Below are 25,992 nucleotides of genomic sequence, written 5' to 3'. Positions count from 1 at the left end.
TACGATATAAATATTAATACCGTATGTGCCTCTTACAGCCATGATCAGGTGTCTTATGTACGACTTTGCCATCTGCATAAAATTGCTTTCATTTACAGAACAATGAAAAAGACAAACTTTTAAAATACTGAAACATTTGCAAAAAGACTCTTTAGAACTGTTGACATATTGATGTTCAAGTTGACACTACAGTAGAGTTGACGGCTAGCAAAAGATCGTTCCTAGCAAACAATCGTAGACAAGCTAAGGTATTGAGTAGATATATGACCGATAGATAATACATATATGGCTAAATTGTGTTGTTGAGTGAAGCCAAAAAAGGGAAAGTGAGCGAGGACGCCCGCAATAGGAAAAGGTAAAGTTTTGGTTTTACCAAACGTCTCTCGATTCTGTGCACATATCGATACAATTAATATTTGAATTTACATTGGCTGCCATTCTTTGTGTCGGTCATCTCTGGAAGAAGTATCCCCCAGAGACGAGAAAAATTGTCGTCGTTGTCGCTGTCCTACAAATTTATCGCGTACGTTTGACCTTGTTTGCTTCTTACCAAAACTGTCCTCCGAGGCCGCCAATAATCGCCCACCGATGTAACAATAGAAGATGACAGACAGTCGACTTACGGCTTCAATATGCCCCAAGTTGTCTTCAATATCAGTCTTCCTTATGTAAGACAGAATTGAGCAGCTAGGTTGTCCTTCATCGAGAGAGAGCTGACAAAGTTGATGCTGATGATAAACGGCCTGTTTTTTGTCAGACAGCATAGAGTAAATAGCTAAGAGCAAGGCGTGGCTCTCTGCAAAAATTAGAAGCATTTCAGTATTGTTCATCAGAAGAAGCAAATGATCGTGAAGATAAAATGCCGCCTCTCTCAGAGATAGAATGCCTCTGCTTTTATCAGTTTTCCACAACTCAACTCCTCTAGTATATAACACCTTTGCATGAGCTTGACGCGCAAGCAAATTGACAGCTGACTGGTCGATTTTAGTGTCTCCCAAAAGAGCGTATACTTCTTTAAAATGATGAAAAGCCTGCGTAAATTTTCCAAGACTTGCCTGGCAGATTCCCAAATGATATGAAGTAGTAGCAAGCGTAAATCGGCTACTCCTTAGATAGCGCTGCATTTCAAGAGCTTCAAGAAAACTTTGGTAACTGTCAAAATAGTGAGCCGAACAAAACTGATAACTACCAGTGTTGAAGAGCAAGTCGGAAATATCTGGATGAGGTGACTGACTTCTTTTCAATTTGACTTTGAGCAGTTCTAAAGCCTTTCTGTAGTAATAAACTGCTTCATTGTAATCTTGATTACAGTTGCATGCACTCCCTAGTGTCGCATAGTAGTCCGGTTGCTCTCTCGCCCAACTATAACGCGTAAGTCCGTTCAAAAGACTCGCTGCAGCATTTTGTCCTTCGTTCTTGCCTATAAGATGTTTGGCTTCTGTTAGGCAGTATCGAGCCTCAAGAATGTCTTTAGCTTCTCTTGCTGCATGTAGAGAAGAAAGTTTTGTGTGCACCTTTCGAAGGTTGCTGGCTGCCTCCTCAAAATCATTTGCCTCAAGAAGCACCTCGGCTAAACAAAGATTTACGTCTGTTTCAATAACACTAAGGTTTCTTTTTGAAGCCACTCCAAGACAAGCGCTTAGAAAATCTTTTCTTATGTCTTTATCCAAGCAATATCTCATCGAAGAATTGGGACAACTAGCAAGAGAAACAAGTCTTTTCCACACAGCCAGGCTGGTCTCGCCTACCTCGCCAAAAACTCTTGTTAGTTCGCGAATAACATTAGAGAAACCGCACATTTGGAAAAGCAAAATTGCTTGTCGGGGATTCTTGTCATACAACGTCTGTACCTCAGAAATTTTACTCAGTTGCATGACACAATATCTCTCTTGAATGTTTCGAAACTCCTTTGCTTTGAACTCTTGTTCATTCAGAAACTCTCGAACAAGATTGTGCAAACGATATTCAATCTGATCGCCAGTGGCAGCAGTATCTGACGATAAAAGCGAGAACTCGCGGAGAGGACCAATAACAGCAAAAGCGAATTGCACTTCGTCACCTAATCCAAACAATTGCGCTCCTTCCATCCTGGTAAAAGAACCACTAAACAGAGCTAATCCATGAAGGTAGAGTTTCATTGATGAAGGAATCAGGTTATAAACGCTAAGAATGAAAGCTTTACTAGCAGTAGCGGGGTTATCATTTTCAAACGGTTTTTCTCGCATTTTTTCAACCACTTCTTCCTGAGTTAGAACGTCACGATACTTGCTGAGCAAAGCTCCCGCCAATCGCACAAACAGAGGAACCCCAAAGCAAAGTTCTCGAATACTGGCAATGGTACTTTGTTTTAGCGAACACTGAAATTCACGGGAAATGAAACTCTTCAGAAGATTGTCTGCCTCATCATTTTCAAGACAATCAAGTGCAACTTCAAGAATTGGTAAATCTGAAAATTGAGCTTTTTGGCGAGACGTCATTAGTATCATAAAGCGTTTCTTTACAGATTCTAGGATTTTCCTCAAGAAAACCCAAAAGCCGTGTTTTAGGTCTTTAGTAGCCAACGCCCGATCACACCCATCAAAAATGATGACGATACGATCTAACTCCCCAAGCAATTGTATCACTTCGGACAAAAGAGGACCTGCCACATCAGCGCTCTGTTCATTTTCCAGAAGGCGCGGTTTCAGATTCATTAGCAATTTCGTGCAGAAATCTGTTTCAGACTCGAGGTGTTGCGCGTCAACGTAGATGACTTTCCAGTACATTTCTCTAACTTGGTGAGCCACATAAGTAGCCAGAGAAGTTTTCCCAATGCCAGGCAAACCACTGATGCAGCACAAGGGTAAAGACGGTTCATCACGATAGAAAAAATCTAGTATTCTTTTCACGTCCTTTTTTCGTCCTATCAAGTTAAGAGGCTTTTGACGAAGGCCTCTTTGTCTGCTTACTGAAAGACGAACACTTGAACTGAGAAGGCCAGCCCAAGTTCGGTTTTCAGTTTCTGCGGAATAAAAAAAGACGTACGAATTACCGATGAAACTTTCCCGTACTTCAAAATTACTTGGCATTATCAAATTCGATATTTTGTCCGCTGCTTCTAGAACATCTCGACGAACTTCGCATCGTAAAGGATTGGAAGCATAGAAGGGAAAGACGTCCTCGAAATCTTTCAATTCGACGTCCACTAAGAGTAGCAAGGGGACGATTCTATCCTCATGAGACAGTCGGAGAATTGTGTCGGTGACCACGGAATCGACGTCATGACGAAGAAGAGCAGGCGTGACGATCAGCACGCTGTGCGAGACGGCGTCCATTGTACGGCGTAAGTCGTAATCGCCTTCGTCGAAGAAGACGTCGACCGATTCGCTTTCGAGACAGTGCTTGAGTTCTTCAGCAAACGCCCTATCGTCTTCCAAGTCGGAACAGCAAATGTATACACTGAGACGAGAACCGCGGTCTTCGCAGTAGTACTGCGAGCGTCCGACCGGTGGGCGAAAAGCCATGGTTCGGGCGGGGCGATGGAACGCGGAAAGACCAGTTCTAAGTCCGGGCTATGTGCTCAAAGAAGTCTGTGGGAGTCTGTGGGCGGGATGTGAATGGGAGTTCCCCTAGCAGACCCTTACCGGAAGCCTTCACACGAGCCGAAACGAAGCGGATTTCGCTCGATGCAACATATACTCGCTCGAGGACGATTCCGACTCGGACGAAGATCGACGCGGACAAGACTGCTTTGCAGGCGGATCGTAAAAAACGCAGCCTCTTAGCTAGGGTTTCTAACGAGACTGTATAGTTCCCTAAAAGAGACTGTATGCGCTCCTGGAGTAGATAGACGCCTCTTCAAACAATGCTACAACAGTCTTGCAGTAATACTAGAGAATGATGGCCCGGTGTTCACCGTGTTGCCATCATGCAGAGCCTCCCACCGCTTACTGTACGCAAGTGCATAACATTGTGTGACGTCATAAATTTTTATTTTGTCACATATTCACGTGGTCCTTACAGCCTACAGCTCACTCCTACCTACATACTATAAATACTTGCATGATTGCAATGCTTTCCTAATTAGGCGCTTTTCTGATGTAGTGTGTATTTGATAATGTGCTCTGTATTCTGTATTTGAGGAGGACCTATGCATGTGTACGGGTCATATTTTCTGTTACCCGTACACGCGTACATACCCACCCACATACTGTACATGAGTGGATACTTTTGATTGTGACGTCAGAGCGTGACAATCAAAACTGCCGTTTCGGTTTCTCAGGGCATTTATAACACGGAAAATAGCAACGATCAATTGGAAATAAGGGTTTCTAAGCATTTTTTCTGTTTGTTATAGAAAAAACGCTTTTTTCGCGCCGTAAATCGCCTTTTTTGGGGCACCGTTTCGGGCCCTATGTCGCGCATGCGCTGTACGAAAAAAAGGGTTTTTATGTTACGTCACAATACGTAGCGTGACGAACAGACATACAGACAGACACTTCCGGCCCTAAGATCACGTTTGAGAGAGCCTCCCTCCGCCGTTATACGGGCTCCACCCGTACAACTCTGGTGGTCGGCTCCATTATACCGCCTCCACCTTCACCTTTCGTTTTCGCGGCTGGACTATCGCCCACAGCAGATAGACTACTCTTCAAAGCCTGAGACTCGGCATCGGTTGAGAGAGCCGTTTGGTCGGTTGCAGCAGGGATACTAGACAATAGGGATAAGAAACGCACGCATGGCAGTGTACATTGTGACGCATGATGCGTGACACGCCACGCCCCTTCACCAGCTTGGACCTCTGTCAAATAATTATCGATATCTCCAAATCTGAAAGCTGCAGAGCCTTCTAATATTTTGGCAAGGTTTGCAACTGACTACGAATTAATTTCCTTTTGTCGTTTTTATCAAACGAGGCTGCTTACGACGACTTTGGCCCGTTTCTCTTCAGCACGCGACTTTGTGCAATTGTTATGATTGTTTGAAAGGATTTTAGATCCCCAAAGTCTATTCGAATATTAGACTATAAACGTCAAAGTGCAACTGTCCTGCCCAAGATCGTCTGTCATTCCTAATCACCAGATTAAAGGCAATTTTGCAATTTGCCAATAGAGGTGCTTAGCAGAAAATCGTCTCGATTTTGACGGTTAGAAACCAGTAATGATTTTGGGCAATACAGTTGCACTTTGAGGTATATTGTCAACAATTTGAATGAACTTTGGGGTTCTGAAAACCTCTAGAACGATCATAACAATTGCACAAAGTCACGGTGATGGGGTGCTGTAGGGAAACGGGTCGAAATCGTCTATAGGACATCATCGTTTTGCTTTAAAACGACTTTCGAGAATGTTGCAAAGACATTTTGCAACCTTGCCAAAATTATTCACTTGCTCTCGAGCTTTTGGATTTCGAGAAATCGGGGAATTACTTAAGAGAGTTCAAACGGACGTGGAGGGGGGCGTGCCGAGTCACGCATGTATTATGACGTTACAATAGGTCATGCGCGCGTTTCTTATCCCTATTGTCTAGTATCCCTGGTTGCAGGAGCCTGCGCAAAATTAATTCAAAGAAGGAAATAAGTATAAATTTTAGTTTCGCCATCCATTCCTACGTCTTGTCGTTTTGTTTGACTCGGTGACGGAAGCGATTGGCTTTGACAACCCAGTCTAAAAAATGAACATGTAGGGCACTAAGTAATACTAAACGTTATTACAACTTCTCCTTGATAGCCGCTTCTATGGTATTTCTATGAAAGCCGCACTCTTCGCAAGCTTGAATGAGAGCTTCTACCGTTGCCTTTCGACCGACTTCTGCAGACCAATCCTCTATGACCATCATGGCCCGAAGAAGATTCTCTTTTGACTTTTCTTGGTATTGCGGTATGTCACTGGCATTTCGTCCCAAACAAACAGCAAGCGCTTCCCATTTTGCTTTGACTAAAGTCGCGACAACGCGAATGAGAGAAACGTTGATCTCCTTAGGAAGTGCATCTGAAAAAGAACGGGTAAGATCAAGCCAAACGCCTTTTGCTCATTTACCTTGATTTTTAATAGCATCAGCGGACAGGCCTTCAAACCAACCGTTAATTTTGAAAAACTCTTCTTGCTTTACAGCCAGTGGTTCACAAAATGGATTATAAAGTTTGGGCAATTTCGGTGAATAGTCCCAGTCCTCGTTGAATATCACAGGAAGACTTCTGAGATGAATGCCAAACTTGTCGTCCGCTGTACGAATTTGACAGCAAATGCTATACTTGAAGCCTCTCAGACCTTGTTGACAGACGTTTTTCATTTGCTGGCCTAACTGGTTCCTGATTGAGACCAAGAAGCCCTTGCTCGTTTTATTTGGGTCCTCTTCATTGATAAAATGAATCGTTAAAGCGACCCATTTACCTCGTTTGTGATACAACAACTCAAGTTCCGCTGGAGACAGAAAGGAAGAAAACGGTTTAATCTGTGCACTTTCAAGAAAATGTTGTGCGTACCTTCCACCGACGAAAACTTATCTTGAACCAGAAAGATGCACTGATGACGTGAAAGTCGTGGTTTATTCGGATACACCTTGAGAAAGCGGGTTACAAGACGGAAGAAGAGACATTCCGGTACAAATTTTAGCTTTCTCGGAATGACAATGAGAGGAGCGGGGAGATCGCGACAAAGCGGCTCCAACTCGAGCCGCCGCGTGAAACGCTCCCAATAAGTAGAAGGATACAGAAATGACGTCTTGAGCATTGAAGGAACATAAAATTCAGTCTGGGGCAATCCTTCGACCAACGTGATGACGTCAAGAAGTTCCAAAAGACGGACAATTTGCTTATTATCTTCTTCAATTTGCTCTGGGCCTGCGTCTTTTAGCGAAGTAGTCAAATCGCTCGAGACGGCTTTCCTCAATTGCTTTAGACGATAGTTCATCAAACCATTTGACATTATTCCTTTGTCTTTAAGATTTATCCAGTCTGGCATCATGTACGGGCCCGGTTCTGCAGCTGTTACAAATGCTGACAGAGCTTTGACTACCCACATAGGTCTGGTAAAAACGACGTCTTTTAAATCGTCTGCTTCTGGGTAATAGAGAATTGCTCCAGCGTTCGCGAGAAACTTCAGCGCGACGAGTACTTCGTCGCGACATGAAATATTGCAGATTGTTGGATGCTGAGCAAGCTTTGCTACTTCGTCCACTTTAGCCACAACAGTTTTCATGACTTTGCTCCAACGAAATAGAAGAATTTCAAGGTAAACCCAGAATAGAGGCTGCTTTTTCATTCCTTTCCAATACGCTGTCGTCATGCGATCAACTCGGTCTCGAATTTCTTTAACGCCTTTACAAGGAGACATTGAACCAGATACAGAATTGTCTATAAGAAAGAGTTTCTTGAAGAAATGGGCGAACTCACGGAAGTTATCGCCTTTCCCGACACCATTCTCAGGCAAAACAATGTGTTTCATAAAGTCGCTGTCACTGAGAAGTTGCTCTAGCAGGTTTCCTTGCTCCTTTAGCCACTTTTTGATTGACGCTGCATTAGGAAACTGTTTCTCGTCGCTCTCTAAAACGTCTCGGTGAGAGCCAATGGCGAAGACAGGAGGAGGAGCAACTTCTTCGTCTTTGCCAAGCCAATGATCTCCCAAAGGCGTTTCTGCGTGAGCCGCTGTAATCGAGCCAAACCAGTAAAGAGGGAAATCTCCGTTAGTGCAAATCCAGCCCAAATTGTCAGTTTGGTCTATTATTTCGCCATCCGAGGATCGATGAAAAGATTCTGCTTTATCAGACAACGATTTCGAGATGTCCATTACAATCATGTACATGGACAACCCAAACGATTTGCTGTCCGGCATGAAAGCCGAATGAGTGGCGAGATAAATTTCTTGTCCACCCAAATCCCAGATATCGCGAACGCCCAGACTTTGCTTGATTAGATCATCTTCAGTCGGTCTATTTGTCAGAAAAGTATTGACCAATTGTTGCTGGTTAGCAGTGAGCGTTTTGGCTTCCATTCCCACGGCTTTCAAGTCTTCCGCTAGTGTTTCTACAGAAGGTGGTTGTTGCACTACGTCCACCGCTTTAGGAGTCCCGTAGACAAGGTCTGATATGCCTTCTTTTGCGTCTTCCAAATCTTTAATGTCATCTAATTCTATAACTTCATAGGATAACTCAAGAGAGTTGTCGTGCCTTCTTATTAACGGCGACTGCTGCTGTTTCATGCGATAGACACCCTCAGCAATAAGCGGATCTAAGTGGTCCTTGGTGTTAGTAGCGACCCATCCGCTTGTTGCAGCAGTGTGGGTCATTGCTACGGCCGCTCCTTCTGTGCTAGCTTTATCTTTCTCAAAAGGTCTGTTCAAAAGAGAATCAACGAGGCACGACTTGCCAGCTCCGTCTTGACCAACAACAATGACACGAGAGCGATTCACTGTCACGGAGCCGCGTTTAAGAGCATCGTCGTAAATTTCTTGAGAACGGTCGTCGTTTTCAAAATCATCATCCAACCAGTCGTCGTTCTCGAAATCCTCAGGATAACAAATAGGCTAAACAAACAAATAAAGTCACACTCAAAAGTTTTATTTTAGAAACTCTTTAGCCTTTTCATTGGGTACACAATGAACTTGCTTAGGAGACCTGCCTCATTAAATGGGGGGTACTGCCTACCTCATTATAGTCTTCGACTACCATTTGGCGAGGCAATACACCAAACTAACACCAACATTAAAAAGGAAACTCATATTAAAAGATATGTTGCTACCCAATTTCTTGCCCGTGAATCAGCACCCGCTAAAAGAAGATAAGAAATTACTGCGTGACGATGATGTTGATACGCCAAATGAAGTGCAGTATTGCCATCCTGAACATTCATAAATGCCAAACTTCTTACATTTCGCTCACGTTGTAATACCTTAAAAGATTCATTAACACTGCATCCCATTTCAACAAGTTGTCTTGCGATATCCAAATGACCCCTTTGACTAGCAAGTGCCAGGGCTCCATTACCAATCTACATTCCAAATTTATACTAAAATCCTGCAACAATATAATACTTACACTGTTCTTCGTAGAAACGCTGCAACCGCATCTAATAAGAACATTTACTACTTCTGAATGTCCATGGAGCACGGCAAGAAGGAAGGGCGTGAATTTAAACTGATGTCAAACCGTGAGAGAATTATCAAAGATTTTATAATAAATCAATACACTATTCGAAGCTTCTATTATAGCTCCAGATGAAATAAGAAATTCGGCAATCAGAGCATGACCATTTTCACAAGCCCAATGAAGTGCAGTATAATTATTCTAAACGCCCAGTTATAAATGACGAATTTCTTATATTTTGCTCACGTTGCAATACTCGGAAGATTCATTAACACTGCATCCCATTTCAACAAGTATTCTTGCAATACTCAAATAACCCTCGTGACTCGCAATTGCCAGAGCTCCAGTACCATTCTACATTCCATACCTGATTGTTAGATCGGGACCCGTTATCTGATATTATTTACTTTGTTTTTTGCAGAAAGATTGCAACCACGCTGAATAAGAACACGCATCACTTCCGAATGTCCATTGAAAACGACGCGAAGAAAAGGCGTACATCCGAACTGACGTCAAAACGTGAGAAAATTACCCTCCAATTGCTGGTACATCGATACCTTATCCAAGGCTTCTATATCAGTTCCAGACAAAATTAGAAAGTCAGCAGTTTCAGCGTGTCCTTTCTCACACGCCCAATGAAGTGCAGTATACTCATTCTGAACATTCATATACAATAAACGAGTCTTCTAATTCGGCTTTAATTGAAACCTGATGACGTTCATTGACACTGCATCCTATTTCAACAAGTTGTCTTGCAATATCCAAATGACCTTTTTGACTCGCAAGTGCAAGAGCTCCATCACCATACTACATTCCATTATTGACGATCATAAAACTGCTGACTGCTAATGCCTACCTTGGCTTTTGCAGAAATTTGGCAACCACATCCAATTAGAGCATTCATAACGTCTGAGTATCCATTGACAACAGCGCGAAGGAAAGGCGTCAACCCCCACTGACATTAAATTAGTCCGTGAAAAGATGATACCGTTATACTGTAGCTAATTACTTCATCTACTGATTCCAAACTAGCTCCTGCGGAGATAAGATGTTTTGCCATTTCAGCATTCGGAACGAGATGAAGTGCAGTTTCTCCGCTCTTCAACAAAAAATACCAATTTTTTTTTTAGAAATGTGAAAACATTTGTTTTACATTGTATGTCGAATTTATCCATTTATCCTTACAGCGACCGATGAACTGCGATACGACCTCTGTATTTCCTTCTTCGACAGCGGAGAAGAACTCTACGAAAAAAACAAGAAAACAGTGCTTTTCTAGCAAAGGAAATGTCGAGATAATACGCGATTTCGAAACAAAAACAAACCATCTTGTTCAATCATAAAGCTCTTTGAGACGTCTGTCATGCTTTGGAGCGTCAGCCGCTACGTAACAGGGTGTCTGGAGGACCACCCTTGAGCTAAAGACATCCCCTGTATTAATAAATATCTCACTCATTCACTCACTGACTCACAACGTCAAAAAGCTTCTCTTTCAAGAAGAGTAGGGCGTAACAGCAGAGTACTAGGAGACCGTCGGCTAAATCCAAAAGCCAAGGCACGTTTCGCACTGTTTCTCTTCAGCTAGGAGTAGAACTTCGCGAAAACTCTTTCGGCCGAAACTCTTTACGCCATCGTGCTGTAGTCAGGTGACCTGACCCTTCACGTGACCCGTGCGCTCTTCGGACGAGACGGGGTCTCCGCGCGACGGCGTCGCGTGACTCTAGCCACTGCGATTTCCGCTACTACGATTTTGATTCCCCAATACGTTTAGCGTCCTCCGTCACGTGACTACGCTAGGCCCGACGCTAGCTACGGCGAAAACGCTCGGACCGACAACAATGATGGCAGAATCGTTGCTTACGCGGTGAGAAAGCGTATGCAGCTCACTGCGATGATATGAAAGCATGATAGGATCACGGATAATAATAGGATAGACGAAATGAAAGAAGAGCCGAAAAAAGAAAAAAAAGGACTAGCACTGACAGACCTGACGAACAAGTTGTCGAAAAAAAGAAGACATGCATATGCAAGCAACGTGTGAAAGCAAACAAGTACGTGTGTACAGTAGCTAGGATGCATAAATGACTCCATTCAGCTTTATAGGAGCTGTGCTGCTCAGCTTTTTTTCGACTGGAACATGGCAAAGATGCCGTCATGAAGAAGAACTTTGATGACGCTGATGACATTCTGAAGGTCCGTTTTGAAATCCACCGTGGATGCATCTGCGACGCCTAGAGAGGAGCCAAGTTTCCGCATTACTGACGGCTTCACTGGCTTAGGAACTCTCTGCTGATAACTCTTCGGGAGCATCTTGTGTATTTCGTAGTAGAACGTGCTTGGCTCATTTTGCGTTGTGAGACGTTCTTCTTTCGACATTTTCACTCGCCCTTCAAGAGCCGTTTTGACCTTCTCCATGACCTTGTTCAGCATTTCGCTGCTTTTTGTCGCAGTATCAGCATCTTTACCAACGGCGTCGGATAAGTTGATGACGTCTCGAGCCACATAGAGAGCTTCGACTTCTGCGCTTGCTCCTCGAGTTTTCGCTTCGACGATCAAACTGTCGACGTAATCGAGAATGCCTTTGGGGTTATGACGCAGTGCAATAACACAGAGCTGCTTGTGAAGATCGTGCATGCTATGCAGACTTGCCAGAATGGTTTTCTGTTCTCTAATGAACTCATTGATAAGCGTGAGAACAGCTGATTCAACACTTCTTCCGTTGTCGCTCCACTCAGCGAGGATGTCTTCATTGCGCCTTTCCCTTTCCTCGAAAACTGTTACATAATAAAAGTTGTCATCACGGTGTGAACTCCACTTGCATTTGCTTGGGCATTGCGTGCAATAACCTTTACCATCCATTGCCCAGCAGCCACGTTTTTCATTGCCAACGACCGAACACACTTGGTGGCAGGTGAAGTTGCAGACATTGCATAAAGTGGTGTGGGTGCCAGAAGAAAGATCTTTTCTTGTGGTTATGGGGACTTTCACTCTAATCAAGGCATTTGGAGGAGTTGTGATACTGAGTTTCATGATGTCCAAGTCAGCGCTGATTTTGTTCCCGCGGTTAACAGAATTGATGATAGACCCGCGGAGAAAGGACAGGTGCCCGTTCAACTTTGTACGCTCTTCTGTTACCTCCGCGCTCTGTCCTGCAGAAACGGAAACGAGGCCCTCAATAGCTTCAAACATTCTTCTGTTTCCTGTCTCGTACAGGCGCCAATATAACTCGTTGAACTCTTTGCTGTCATTGCCATCTTGCTTAGCCTCTGATGTTGCGGCTTCTGATGTCGCGGTTTCGCCACCACACACAAATGAAGCGTTGTTAATCTTCACGCTCTGACGTAAAGGTACTTTCACTTCACCGAGTGCGAGCAAAGCGGGTGGCTTTGCGGCGTCAGCAAACGTCAGCAGCGCTATGATGTTTTCTTTCACGTTCACGCCAAACTGGTGAAGGATGTTGTGCAGGACAGCTTTCGTCTTTGGACCGCAACGATTTTCGGTGGCACGCATCGCAAGGGCGACGCAGTTGATTTTGGTAATAAGCTGGAAGAGCGCCCTGTACGTCCGAGCAACGTACTCGTCGGCTTCGATGCCCTCCGTATCGCCGAAACCCGGACTGTCAATCAGGTAGAGCGGCTTATTGATCCTGCAACCAGTATGAGGCCGGATTCGGTACACCGTGATCTTCTTCGTGACAGAGTGCAGGCCGCTGTGCTTGCGGTCATCAACGAGTAAAAGTCGGATAGGATCATGTGGTGAAATTCTGAAAATCCAATTGAAGAAACCGTTGATGTGAGTGCTCTTGCCGTGACCGCTTTCACCCGTCATCAGTACGACTTTTGCATCTTTGTCATCTTTCGGAGCCTGAATATAGGGTTCATACTCGGGCATAACGTCAACCAGATCAACAGCGACGTTCCCCGTCTTAAGGTCTCTCCTTGTGCAACGCTCGTCCGTTTGGCGCCCAACGACCAAGAAATTAGTCTTTTTGTCCAGTTCCCATCCAGATCTCAGAATGGACTTCTTTTGACCGACTCTGTAGAATTCCACGATCTTAGACACGATAGACGGCGCTCGACTCGTCTGAAGCACAACTGCATCGGAAGACGACGACAAACCCACGAAATCGGAGAAGGTCTGGACAGACAAGCCGTAGTAGCATCCGTCTTCAAGGAGCCCTTCCGGTAAAATAACGGTTGAAGAAGTCTTGATTTCAATGTCTTTATGCCGGCTCGTTCGGCGAGTAAAGTTTTCGTCATCGCTAGAAGGCTTTTCGGTGTCGTCACAGATTTTCCAGTACGTGATACGGCACTTGGCAATATCGTCGCCTGAGCTCTCATCGTTCCACTGCACGCAGACGAGCGGTCGCTCTCCCTTCTTCTCCTCCTTTGCGCGGACGCCAGTAGGCTGGCCGTGGAAAAAGGCTTCGCGTATCATTCCGTGCTCGTCCACCACGACGACGTTACCGCAAGCTACAGCGATCTTGCGAGGTTGCGTGATCTTGGCAACGCGACCGATGCAATACTTCATACCATTGAGCACCTTTCCCTCTTCGTTGATTTTCTTCCTTTCTCCAAGGAAGTCGAGGTTTGAGTAGATGTTTCGCACTACAGAGTCATTCTCAAACCACTCGGCATAGTCGTCGTCTTGGTCATCGTCGTCGTCATCGTCGTCATCATCGTCATCTGCTGCGAGCTCACTGCCGTTCAGACACAAAGCGATCAGTTTTTCGCAACCACGTAACTTTTTCTGCAAGCAATGCTTCTTCGTGTCAACCGCCGCTAGCGAGAGACTCAGGCAATGAGATTTGGTCGATTCTTCATTTGTCAGGTCGTTGATTATCTGATTGTCTTGCGCGGCTATTAGTATGCGATCCACCATCATCTTCTCTGTCTTCTTCGCTTCCACAAAACGATTTGCTAATTTCACTGCATTACCTGCTTCTTTAATCGCATTTCGCAATCTCACTTTCAGTATCGGCGTGCTCTCGTCTAAGGCTCGAGCACCTCGAAGCTGAGGAAGGATTTTCGTGCACACGTTCTTGAAAGCAATTTCAGCGTTCTTCAGGTGTTTTTCCGTACTCTGCACTTGCTTGTAGATGTTGGGAAACCATTTTTTATTGACGACTTCTTTGCTGGCATAATCAAGTTCGAGACGAGCTTGAAGAAGATCGTCGAGCATAGCAGACACGTCGGACATGTCCGTTCGATCTAGAGATCTGCAAATGCGCAAGGCGCGCGAGTCGAGCATATGAACGGGCAGGAGGTGCACCGTCAACGTGTGCGTCTTTCCTTGGAGTCGTTGAGGCAAGCGCGCGGCCTCTTCGACTGCATCTGCGAACGTCACTATTGGATTCGTAGGATTGTAATCGCCTGTCAGCTTGACTTCGCACGACGACTGCTGCTTCTTCACCTCGTCTTTCTTGTCCAGGGCGAGGCTACCCTCGACGGTAACGAACTTCCTCAAGGTGCCGGCGAGCGCTCCTTTGAGCTGGCTCTCTTCTTCGGAACTGGAACATTTCTTACTGAACGTTATGTGGGCTTGGCCGCCTTCAACGACTTTCGAAACGAAGTGGGTGAAGTCGGGATTCTCGAGCACCATGTCGTACTTCAAGTCCATCATCTGCTCCATGGGCATCCACCTCTCGCGCGTCTTCACCCGGCACGTGGCGCCGACGCGCGCCTCGTACGCGTGCGACTTCGTCTCGTTCAAGTACTTCGCCGAGCCCGTCACCGAAAACAAGGCGAGCTTCAAAGAAACGGATCCCTCAACGTCGAGCCCCGCGTTCTCGTTGCGCTTGTCGTCGTTCGTCGACAAGGAGAACTCGGTGTGCGACTTGTCGTCGTCGTCGATGCGCTGCGTTTTCGTCACCTGCTCGGAGTCCCATGCGGAGTAGCCGTCGTAAAACTTGTTCGCGTTCGCGTTGTAGAACTGTCCGAGTTCGTACTCGTTTCCCAATGACGGAAGGACGATCGGTTGGGCTTTGTCGGCATCGCTCATGTTGGAAGACATTCTTCGAGTCGCTGCCTTGCACTGACGTTGAGAGATGAATAGGAAACTTCCTTCTTATATATACCGTAAAACGAAAGTGCATGCATGGAAAATGCCTGCACTTTCTATATAGCATGCAGGAAAACCGCAATGGGGCCACGAGCAAGGTCAAAGTACCTAACAACACAGGTGAAAAGTGAAAGTACCAAACAATAGGCTTTAATTAATTAAAGGTGCAGACGCTGGAGATGAATATGCAGCCAAGCACCTCCCAAACTGCTTTTTTATAAGTAGCGTTATCGGGGGCAGCGTCGGACGCACCTTCGGAGGAATTGGAGGCGGAGCAGCAAACCTTCGAGCTAAATTTGCCAAGTCGTTCTGGTAGCGCTCCATCGAACGCATGCAATATAAATATAAAACACGTTACGCTTGTCTGCATGCTTTGATTCTCGCACAGTGTAGTTTCGGCGCTTTTCCGTGTATAAAATAAAATTGAATGATTCTAAATTCGATTAGGGCTTACAAACGGTACATAAACAATGAACAACGAAAGAACGGAACTGCATTCGTATATATTCAACACCAGCCCAGCATCTCTCTCAGTTGTTCCCTCGATCATACCGAGCTACAAGTGCATGAGTCATGAGTGACAACAAACTGGTTACATCCGGACAAGCCGCAGGAGGGACCGCGGGATTTTTATTTGGACTAACAGGCATGCTTGCAGCGGGAGCCGCTTCAGGCGGGATAGTCCCTCTCGGATGCATTGTCGGAGCTGCAGTCGGAGCTGTGATCGGCGGAGTAGGGGCTGATGCTGTGGCCGACGAAAAGTAGTCTACCACTTGTATGTCGTTGTGTGGTTGGCATTAGCATCACGTGACCCCGTACGAATTCATTATGAAAATGCATTTGTAAACAATCAAGTCTGTGACTTTTTGAGTATCACTATCTGTTGTTGAGTTCATGTTTTTGAGCGCAGTGCTTTGAATTCCTTGAACCGTGTCGTACGCCTCGTGAAGGAAGTTTCAGTCGAATCAAAACGTGCGTGATTCCAGCTTAGACTTACAGGGGGCGTTCCTCTCTAGGTTCGGATTCTTTCTTACCAGGGGAGCTGATCCACACGGCACATGCACAGCTCGGACGTCTCCTCTCCCAGCAGATCCGCCTAAACAAAAAAACATCTCGGCAGACAAGACGGGGCCCCCGTCTCTAGATATCTGCAGAATGACGTCGTGAATGGAAGTGAATCAAATTCCAACGCTGGCTTACATCCGGAGGGACGAGGAACGGGAATTCTGTTTAGATCACTCCTCGAAAATTGTACGGGACCCTACTCCATGTCACGTGATAAGGTTTCCTACTTTTTTGTAGAGCGAGAAAATTCCTTCGTCGAAACGACTGACGTAGCAAGTTAAGCGTGCGAAAAAGATTGCGTTTACCTATTTTTTAGAAAATCAGGGCTCCATTAGGGAAAAGCAGTCGTTTCGAAGCGTAACTTTATTCAACTCGCTCTAACGTCACTTAGGTGAGTACAAGCTAAGACTTCAAGACATTTCGACCAGTAAGAGTGAGGCAGAACCCTTTTGTGAGGATCGTCATATATAGACCCCTTGCAGTTGGCGTGGGAGTCAACGATAGCTCACGTGCTGGAGTACAACCGGGACTTGTCACACGCATAAAACGGCCCGAAACACTACTTTCCTTCCCAATTACAGAGCTGCCGTGACAAGATCAGAGAGTACTCGTCTATACGAAGAAAAAGGGCAACTCGCGAAAGGCGTCGATCCTTCGCAAAGCCATTACGCGAGTGGGCGGATAACATCGACAAGTGGCCGGCGATTACAGGGACGTATTCGATCATAGCGCCAAGCTCATACACAAGTGAGGTCTTCCTGAATTACCGAAATATCAACTGCTACAAGCGATTTCTTTCGAAATGGGTCGGATCGTTGTTTGACACGTCTGTCGCTGAAAATCGCCTCCGAATCATTGCAGTAAAAGTAGGCTAATTCGTTTTCGTGTCATCTAGGGACTTTGTGAGTACCATTCTGGCGGAAAACTTGCAAAAATACTCCAGAATGAGTCCACGGATACTGCAGCCTGAGGTTCTCAGACATATTTTTTTCAAGTTTTCCGCCAGAGTAATACTCACAAAACTAGCACAAAGCCCATAGATGACACGAAACGTATTAGCCTACCTTTACTGCAACGATTCGACGGCGATTTTCAGCGACAGGCGTGTCAAACAACGATCCGACGCATTTCGAAAGAAATCGCTGGTAGCACTTGATATTTCGGTAATTCAGGAAGACCTCACTCGTGTATGAGCTTGGCGCTATGATCGAATACGTCCCTGTAATCGCCGGCCACTTGTCGATGTTATCCGCCCACTCGCGTAATGGCTTTGCGAAGGATCGACGCCTTTCGCGAGTTGCCCTTTTTCTTCGTATAGACGAGTACTCTCTGATCTTGTCAGGGCAGCTCTGTAATAGGGAAGGAAAGTAGAGTTTCGGGCTCTTTTATGCGTTTGGCAAGTCCCGGTTGTCCTCCAGTAGGCGTGTCACCGTCTAATTGGTCGCGTGCCTGCAAGGAGTGATTTGACAAAATTAATTAATTCGATCTGCCCTTCGCTGTCTGCCAACCTAAGGAAGACGGCAATCCACTCCTTCAGCTCAGCTCGCAAAGCAACATGCTACTGCCAAAATAACAGCAGTTACACGCAAGCATCGATTCGAGCCTAGAAACCATTCGATCAATCCATATGATGCTTTGATCGCCGCCTCCATGTGTCCAACCTCGTGACAAATTATTGTAGGCTGCGCTTCAAAGACGGCAAACTTACGAGAAACATCATTTTAGCAAGATACATATAGCCACACTGCATCCTTCCACGTAATTAATTTTTTTTTAATTTTTTACTCCAAACGCTTCAGTTCGCGATTGGACGTAAAACGCCGTGAGGCAGACAATTTTCTTTGAAAGAAGGGCGACGGCATTTGTCTTTGACAATTGGGCGACGGAATTTGTGGAAGACTGATTAAATAGGCGACGGCATTTGTCGAAAACAAATTGGCGACGGCAGTGGCGAAAGTACCATAACATCGTTAGCTGTGTGCATGTGTCTTACCGGCCTACCTGAAAAAAAAGCAAGCAAACAAGCGGTCAGTGGTATGATATATGCGTTAGTTTCCTTATGGAGTGCACTACAAATCACGGTGCTACGAACTTGATTCCCTCATCTATGATTCCATTAAATACGATCATATATATATTCAGAAACGCAAGGAAAAGCCACATACAAGAACAATCAATAGACAGATAGAGATGACTCACTTCTACAGGGCATATACACCGTGTAAATCATGACATACAAGGGCATACACACGCCACACTAGACACGTATACGCCGTCAATCGAAGTGGATGCAACTCAACCAAAAGGGCAAACGGCGTTTACCGCCGCAACTCGTTTTTCTTCGCGTAGCGGGGGAAGAACTCGGTGACGGAAGTGACTGGCCTTGAGAGCCTAGCCTAACAAAAAAACAGTGAATATAGGATGCCTCAAAATACTAAGTTCTTACGACTGTTCCTTGCAAGCCGCTTCAATGTTATCTCTATGAATGCCGCACTTTTCGCAAGCTCGAATAAGAGCATTTGCTGTTGCCTCTCTACCGTTTTCTTTATTCCAATCTTCTATGACCAACAGGGCCCGAACAAAATAATCCTTTGACTTTTCTTGATACTGCGATATGTCACTAGCTTGTTTTCCCAGAAAAACAGCGAGCTGTTCCCATTTCGCTTTGGCTAGAGTCGCGACAGCGCGAATGAGATAGCCGTCGATCACCTTGGGAAGTGCATCTGAAAGAAACAAGACAGCATTATCAAGGCAAATGCAATTCCGCTGTCATACCCTGGCATGAAAGTCTATTATCGGTAGTATTAACAGGCGGACGTTCAAACCAGCAGTTAATTCTTAAGAACTCTTCTTGCTTTACAGGCAACGGGACATCAAACGGACTATAGAAGTTGGAAAATATTGGCGAATCCTCTTCATCAATCACAGGAAGAGTATTGAAATCAATGCCAAATTCTTTATCGATACAAACTGCTTTTTTTATTTGACAGCAAATGCAATACTTGAAGCCTTTTGTTCCTTGCCGGCAAACGCTTTTCAAATGTTGGGAAAACTGATTCTTGATTGAAGGCAGGAACTTATCGCCTTTCTTTTTTGCCTTTTCTTCATCATTAATAAAATGAATCGTCAGAGCGACCCATTTACCTCGGGCTTGATACAACAACTCAACTTCAACTGGAAACAAAAAATAAAATCATATTTTTGCACCTAAAAAATTGTTGTTGTTGCGTATACCTTCAACATGCGAGTTCTCATCTCGAACGAGGAAGACGCACTGATGACGTGAAAGTCGGGGTCTATTCGGATATATTCTTAGAAAGCGGGTTATTAGGCGGAAAAAGATGCATTCCGGGACAAATTTTAGTTTCGTCGGAACCACAATAAGAGGAGCTGGGATAGAGTCACATGGCGAGTCGGAAAGAGTGAGACGCTTCCAGCAAGTAGAGGGATAGAGAAGCGACGTTTTGAGCATTGAAGGTACATAGAAGTCAGATTGGGGCGATTCTGAAACCGGCGTGATTACGTCAAGAAGTTTCAGAAGTCGTAAAATTGGCTTATTTTCTTCTTCAATACTGTCAGGATCAATACCTGTCAAATCGCTACATTTATCTCGCATTTGCTTTAGACGATAGTTCATCAAGTCATTCGACATTATTCCTTTCTCTTTCAGAGTGTTCCACTTCGGCATCATCATTGGACCGGGCTCTGCCGCTGTCACAAACGCTGACAGAGCTTTGATTACCCACTTAGGTTCCGTAAAAACGACATCTTTCAAACCGTCTATTTCTGGGTAATAGAGAATAGCTCCAACATTCGCGAGATATTTCAGCGCCACAAGGACTTCTTCGCGACTGGAAATATTGCAAATTTTTGGATGCTGAGCTAGCTTTGCTATTTCGTCTACTTTAGCCAAGACCGTTTTCATGACTTTACTCCAACGAAACAGAAGAATTTCAAGGTAAACCCAAAATAAAGGCTGCTCTTTCCTTTTGTTCCAGTAAGTCGTTGTCATGCGATCGACTCGTTCTCGAATTTCTTTAACGCTTTTACAAGGACACCCTGAACCGGAAACCGTATTGTCTATTAGAAATATTCTCTTGAAGAAATGAGACATTTCTTTGAAGTCTTTCCTGTCACCGTGTCTGTTTGGCACGACGATGTGTTTCAGGAAGTCGCTGTCGCTAATAAGTTGCTCAAACAGTTTTCCTTGCTTCTTCAGCCACTTTTCCACTGACACTGAATCGGGAAATGTTTCCTTGTCGCTGTCTAAGACGTCTCGGTGAGAGGCGATGACAAAGACAGGAGGTGGAGCCACCTCTTCGTCTTTGCCTAGCCAATGCTCCCCCATAGTCATCTCTTCGTGGGCTGACGTGATTGAACTAAACCAGTAAAGTGGAAAATCTCCGTTGGTGCGAATCCATCCCAAATCGTTTTGCTGGTCTATGACTTCGCCATCCGACGATCGATGAAAGGACTCAGCTTTATCGGACAGTGCTTTTGAGATGTCTATTACCACCATGTATACAGACAGCCCAAAACCACCGCTGTCCGGCATGAGTGCCGAATGTGTGGCGAGATAGACTTCTTGTCCACCCAAATCCCAGATATCGCGAACTCCCTTGCTACGTTTAAGCTCTTCTTCACTTGGTTTATTCGCGAGAAAAGTGGTTACCAATTGTTGCTGGTTAGCCGTGAGCGTTTTCGCTTCAAAGCCAACCGCTTTCAAATCTTCTGCTAACGATTCTACTAGTTCTACCGGTTCGCCAGTATCCAATCCTGTGAAAGGGTTGGTTAAACGCTCAGATTCGTTTTCTGACTCGGAGTCGATGTCTTCTGCGAGATCATTTGATGATTTAGTGAAATCATCTGATAATTCAGAAAAGCTTTCTTGCGAGCTTTTCCACGTCGAAAACTTCCGATTCATGCTGCGATAGACGCCTTGTGCAATAAGCGGATCTAAGTGATCCTTGCTGTCAGTCGCAACCCAGCCTCTTGTTGAAGTGTGCGTCATTTCCACAGCTGCTCCTTCTGTGCTTGCTTTATTATTCTCAAAAGGTCTGTTTAGAAGAGAATCAACAAGACACGACTTGCCAGCACCGTCTTGACCAGCGACAATGACACGAGAACGATTCGCTGTTACGGAGCCGCGTTTTAGAGCCTCGTCGTAAATTTTTTGAGAACGGTCGTCGTTCCTTCGGCTTCTTCTGTTACCATTGCTCTCAATCCAACGTTCTTCCTCTGCCAAAATTGCATAGCCTGCTTCGGAAAAAGATCCATCGGCCTGCAAAGCAAATGAAGGTCTTATTAATAGAATGTAACCCCAAACTGCCTCATGATGTATTAAATGTAGTTACGTCAGTGGCTTATAGCAGACGTACCTCTGACTGGCAAAATTCCTTTTTATTTTGTCTAAGAGCTGCAACGACAGTGTATTGCTTGTTAAAATCAGCTTCAAGAAGAGGCGTTCTACCAAACTATTCCCAAAGTCAAAAAATATTTATACTTAAAGAAAACTGTTACTTTATTATTTGCTTTCTCATTAGCTCCAGCTGAAATAAGATATTTAGCAATTTGAACGTGTCCTTCTTGACATGCCAAATGAAGGCAAGTAAAACCATTCTGAGCATTCACATATAAATAATAAATAATGAGTTTTCTTAATCATAATCACTCTTTTTAATACCTTATGACGTTCATTGACACTTAGTCCCATTCCAACAAGTTGTTTTGTGATATTCAAATGACCCATAAGACTTGAAAGAGCCAAGGCTCCATCACCATTCTACATTCATCATAGATTATTATTAGGAAATCATTACGTGTGTTTCAGTGATTTCTTACTTTGTCTTTTGCAAAAATGTTGCAATCACGATGAATAAGAGCTGCCACGACATTTAAATTTCCAATTGAAACGGCGCGTAAAAAAGGCGTCCATCCCCACTATAATACCAAAGCTAGATTTTTCCCCGTATATTCAATAAATCCAAACCTTATCCAAAGCCTCTATATCAGCTCCAGATGAAATTAGAAGTTTTACTGTTTCGACGTGTCCTTCCTGACACGCCCAATGAAGTGCATTGCATCCAACCTGAGCATTCACAAAAATCAACTTCTTATACATTTCTTTAGCGTTCCAGTACTGTACGTGATCAGGTTCATCTATACTGCATCCTATTTCAACAAGCTTTTTTGTGATATCAAAGTGACTTTTTTGAATTGAAAGTATTAGAGCCTCTTTTCCATCCTATTTTGCTAAACTGATTAGCAAATAATGGGTATCGGTTACTACTCACGTTGCATTTTGCTGAAAGTTTGCAAGAATAGTTAATAAGAACATTCATTGTTTCTGAGCATCCATTATAAACGGAACGAAGAAAAGGCGTGTATCCGTCCTTAAGTCAAACCGTGACAAAATTATTTACAAATTGTTAATAAATTAATACCCTATCTACAGCTTCTATTAAAGCTCCAGATGAAATTAGAAAATCAGCAATTTTAGCTTGACCTTTCAGACACGCCCAATGAAGTGACGTTTTGCCTTCCTGAAAAGACATGAACAAAAGCTTTTGGCTTTCTCTCAGGTTCTAATACATGATTAGATTTATTGACACTGAATCCCATTCGAAGAAGTTGCTTTGCGCTTTCTAATTGACCCTCTGCACTTGCAATTGACAGTGCATCAGCGCCATCCTATATCCCATTAGTAGTGATTACTGATAGGTAAGTAACTGATCTTCGTTATTACTTACGCTAAGCTTGGCGAAAGGGTTGCAACCACTTTTAGTAAGGACATCCATGATTTTCAAGCGTCCATTGAAAACAGCGCAAAGAAAAGGCGTAAACCCTATCTGATGCCAAACCATATAATAATCACTAGAAAAAAATAAAGTAAAGCAACACCTTATCTACAGCTTCTTTATTAGCTCCAGATGAAATTAAAAATTTAACAGTTTGACCGTGTCCTTCTTGACATGCGAAATGCAGTGAAGTATAGCCATTCTAAGCATTCATTTATAAATAATAAAAGTCTTCTTCATTTCTCACGTTCTAATACCTGATGAGGTTCATTCACACTTAATTTCTTTCTAACAAGTAGTTTTGCCATATCTAAATGACCTTTTCGACTTGCAACTGCAAGAGCGCCATTACCATTCTACACATCAAATAAGAGAAAAAATAAACTTTTCATTACATTACTAACGTCGGTTTTTGCTAAAATGTTGCAGCGACGCCAAATAAGAACATTGGCGACTCCTGAATATCCACCGGAAACAGCACAAAGGAAAGGCGTAAAACCTGCCTAATTGTACACGGTGAAATCTATGACCTAATTGCAAGTAAGCCATTTACCTTATCCACTACTTCTATCTTAGCGCCAGATGAAATCAGAAATTCTGCCATTTCAGCGTGTCCATTCAAACACGCCCAATGAAGTGAAGTACGGCCATCCTAAACGTTTCTATAATGACTAAAATCTTACTTATTTGGTATTATATAATACCTCATCAAACTTATTAACTTTACATCCCATTTCAACAAGACGTCTTGCGATAGCTAGACGACCATATTTACTTGCAAGTGCCAAAGCTCCATTACCTCTCTAATTAGTACTGATTAATAAGTAATTACCGTTTTCTGCTATTACTTACGTTGTTTTTAGCAGAAATGTCGCAGTTACTTCTAATAAGAACGTTCATAATTTTCAAATGCCCTTTTGTGACGGCACGAAGAAAAGGCGTGATACCCCACTAATAGCATTTCGTGAGAAGATTGTATTTTAATCGGTAATGAACCAATACCTTATCCAAAGCTTCAATATCAGCTTCAGCTGAAATTAAAAACTGCGCAGTGTTATTGTGTCCTTCCCGACACGCCAAATGAAGCGCTGCTAAGTCATTCTAAATATTCATAAATTACGAGTTTACATATTTCTCATGGTATAAATCATTCACATGATGAAGTTCGTTGACACTGAATCCCATTCGAACAAGTTTTTTTACAATATTCAAATGACCCTTTCCACTCGCAAGTGCCAGAGCTCCATTACCGCTCTAAAAACCAATTGTGACTGCTAAATAATCGTTACCTGCATTTAGTACTTACAAAGGTTTTTGCAGAAATGTTGCAACCACGTCCTATAAGAAAATCCATGACCTTTGAATTTCCATTCCAAACGGCGTGAAGAAAAGGCGTCATTCCCTCCTGATGTCAAACCGTGAAAAATGTTCCTCTTATGCCTAACACCTCATTACCTTATCTAAAACTTCTATATCACCTCCAGCTGAAATCAAAAGTTTTGTTATTTTAGCTTTCCGAGAGATATGAACTGCAGATTTTCCGTGCTATATGAAAAGAACCCCAATCGATTGCTTGAAGCGCAGGAGAAATAGTTGTACGGTGTTTGTCGCCTCTTTCCACGTTTCCGGATAGCGACGAATATACAGTGATATTAGGACAATATTTCCTCCTCCAACAGCGGATAAAAACTCTACGAAATCGAAAAATAAAATTGTCAGATCTTCCGAAATCAAAATCAGTCAAAATGAGAGCACATGCTTGACGCGCGCGCGCGGCCTTTTATAATAGCCTTCGCCTTGCGGAGAGGCTGTCATAAAGAAAACGGTGCTTCTCAAACGAATGAACGCGGTCGCGATGACTCAATTGACGCGAAAACATAACGAACCGTCTTTTTCATCTAAGCTCATCGAGGCCATGCCTCGGGGTTGTCTAAACTTCTAGTTTACTAGACACGCTTGTAAGCAGAAGAGTCGCAGACACGGTCAAAAACTTCTTTTGCCAAGTTGTTGTGTTGGGGCGTAACTCTACTCTTCAGGCTCAAAGAACGACGCTAAATGTGAAGAAGGGCGAAGCGTGCATTCTAGATCACGAGCATTTGGATCACGAGCATTTGGATCACGTCATCACGCGCATTTGGATGAGTGATGTCATTATGAGATCACATTGTCTGGCATGACGTCATTCACTATCCATGATCTTCATGAAGAAGCTGCTTACTGCTAATCCACAGTCATTCTATCTATGAGAAAGTAGGCAAGAAAAACTCCATACTCCCTCATATTACTAATAGTTGTCGTAGAAAGGTCGTCTCTTTCATTCGTCAATGGCATCACATACCATCCATGGTCAGGTGCCGGTGATGTAATCATGACGTCACTTATTAGATTGCAGATTTTCAAAGCAACCAAACACTCTTAGTTACTGAGCCACCGATCATAAATATAGTGGCAACAACGGCCAAACGGCCCTGAACACTGGCCAACCGAGAGGCTAGTGTGCGCGAGTACGTACTGTGACGGAGAAAGTCGGAGAAAGTCTCGTCATAGTCTGCACCTTGGTGTCCCGTATGACATTCGATAAACTGTACGGGACTCTTCTGTTTGTCGTCACATGATAAGGTTTTCTAGCTTATTTCCAGCGTGAGAGTAGTTCCTTCGTCGAAGCAACTGACGTATCAAGTTAAGCGTGCGAGAAATATTTCGTTTTGCGCTCTTTTAGAAAATCGGGGCTCCATTGGGAAAAACTGTCGTTTCGGAGCGTCACTTCATTTAGCTCGCTCCAACGTCGCTCAGGTGACTACGAGCAAAGACTGCAAGGCAATGTGGCTTGTAAGAGCGAGTCAGAACTCATTGGTGATATTCGTCATAGCTAGTATAGTCTATTGTTTGACATTCTGCTCTTTGCTGTCTTCCAACCTAAGTAAGACGGCAATCCGCATCTTCAGCTCAGCCGTCAAGGCAACATACTGCTGCCAAGATGACCTGCAGTGGCGCTCAAGCATCGATTCAA

General features: G+C 44.1%; 4 protein-coding genes and 1 long non-coding RNA gene across 6 annotated transcripts; all 5 read right to left on the bottom strand.

The window, feature by feature from the left end:
• Positions 1 to 62: 62 nt before the first annotated feature.
• On the bottom strand, positions 63 to 3,532 carry LOC136194100 (uncharacterized). Its single transcript, XM_065983148.1, has 2 exons — positions 3,062 to 3,532; positions 63 to 3,001 (listed from the first exon to the last, which is right to left on the bottom strand). Exons 1-2 carry the CDS (start codon positions 3,501 to 3,503, stop codon positions 423 to 425), a joined length of 3,021 nt encoding a protein of 1,006 aa, XP_065839220.1. The 5' UTR covers positions 3,504 to 3,532; the 3' UTR covers positions 63 to 422.
• A 1,027-nt stretch (positions 3,533 to 4,559) lies between these two features.
• Positions 4,560 to 10,009, bottom strand: LOC136192004 (uncharacterized). Of its 2 annotated transcripts, none has more exons than XM_065980464.1 (14): positions 9,917 to 10,009; positions 9,769 to 9,867; positions 9,618 to 9,716; positions 9,468 to 9,566; positions 9,307 to 9,414; positions 9,163 to 9,261; positions 9,013 to 9,111; positions 8,867 to 8,965; positions 8,717 to 8,815; positions 8,623 to 8,667; positions 6,464 to 8,501; positions 6,018 to 6,401; positions 5,693 to 5,969; positions 4,560 to 5,645 (listed from the first exon to the last, which is right to left on the bottom strand). In XM_065980464.1, exons 1-14 carry the CDS (start codon positions 9,962 to 9,964, stop codon positions 5,543 to 5,545), a joined length of 3,696 nt encoding a protein of 1,231 aa, XP_065836536.1. In that variant the 5' UTR covers positions 9,965 to 10,009; the 3' UTR covers positions 4,560 to 5,542. The 2 variants fall into 2 exon arrangements, with proteins under 2 accessions (XP_065836536.1, XP_065836545.1); XM_065980473.1 differs by having other exon boundaries at positions 5,696 to 5,969.
• A 60-nt stretch (positions 10,010 to 10,069) lies between these two features.
• Positions 10,070 to 10,671, bottom strand: LOC136191998 (uncharacterized). Its single transcript, XR_010671087.1, has 4 exons — positions 10,533 to 10,671; positions 10,386 to 10,478; positions 10,214 to 10,305; positions 10,070 to 10,159 (listed from the first exon to the last, which is right to left on the bottom strand). It is a non-coding gene; the product is annotated as an uncharacterized lncRNA (long non-coding RNA).
• A 504-nt stretch (positions 10,672 to 11,175) lies between these two features.
• Positions 11,176 to 15,060, bottom strand: LOC136196809 (uncharacterized). The gene has a single exon (XM_065986494.1). The coding sequence runs from the start codon at positions 15,058 to 15,060 to the stop codon at positions 11,176 to 11,178; it is 3,885 nt and encodes a 1,294-aa protein (XP_065842566.1).
• A 3,223-nt stretch (positions 15,061 to 18,283) lies between these two features.
• Positions 18,284 to 25,540, bottom strand: LOC136199524 (uncharacterized). Its single transcript, XM_065989739.1, has 26 exons — positions 24,869 to 25,540; positions 24,582 to 24,673; positions 24,438 to 24,527; positions 24,289 to 24,387; positions 24,138 to 24,236; positions 23,985 to 24,083; positions 23,835 to 23,933; positions 23,687 to 23,785; positions 23,536 to 23,634; positions 23,387 to 23,485; positions 23,240 to 23,338; positions 23,086 to 23,184; positions 22,935 to 23,033; positions 22,777 to 22,875; positions 22,629 to 22,727; positions 22,479 to 22,577; positions 22,331 to 22,429; positions 22,175 to 22,273; positions 22,027 to 22,125; positions 21,869 to 21,967; positions 21,706 to 21,804; positions 21,564 to 21,659; positions 19,420 to 21,466; positions 18,961 to 19,359; positions 18,632 to 18,908; positions 18,284 to 18,581 (listed from the first exon to the last, which is right to left on the bottom strand). The coding sequence occupies exons 1-26, from the start codon at positions 24,897 to 24,899 to the stop codon at positions 18,461 to 18,463; spliced, it is 4,935 nt and encodes a 1,644-aa protein (XP_065845811.1). The 5' UTR covers positions 24,900 to 25,540; the 3' UTR covers positions 18,284 to 18,460.
• Between the last annotated feature and the right edge of the window lie 452 nt (positions 25,541 to 25,992).

This window comes from Oscarella lobularis, chromosome 1 (assembly GCF_947507565.1).
Source record: "Oscarella lobularis chromosome 1, ooOscLobu1.1, whole genome shotgun sequence".
In the NCBI taxonomy this organism is placed as follows: Eukaryota; Metazoa; Porifera; class Homoscleromorpha; order Homosclerophorida; family Oscarellidae; genus Oscarella; species Oscarella lobularis.
This window is presented reverse-complemented; position numbering and strand designations above follow the sequence as displayed.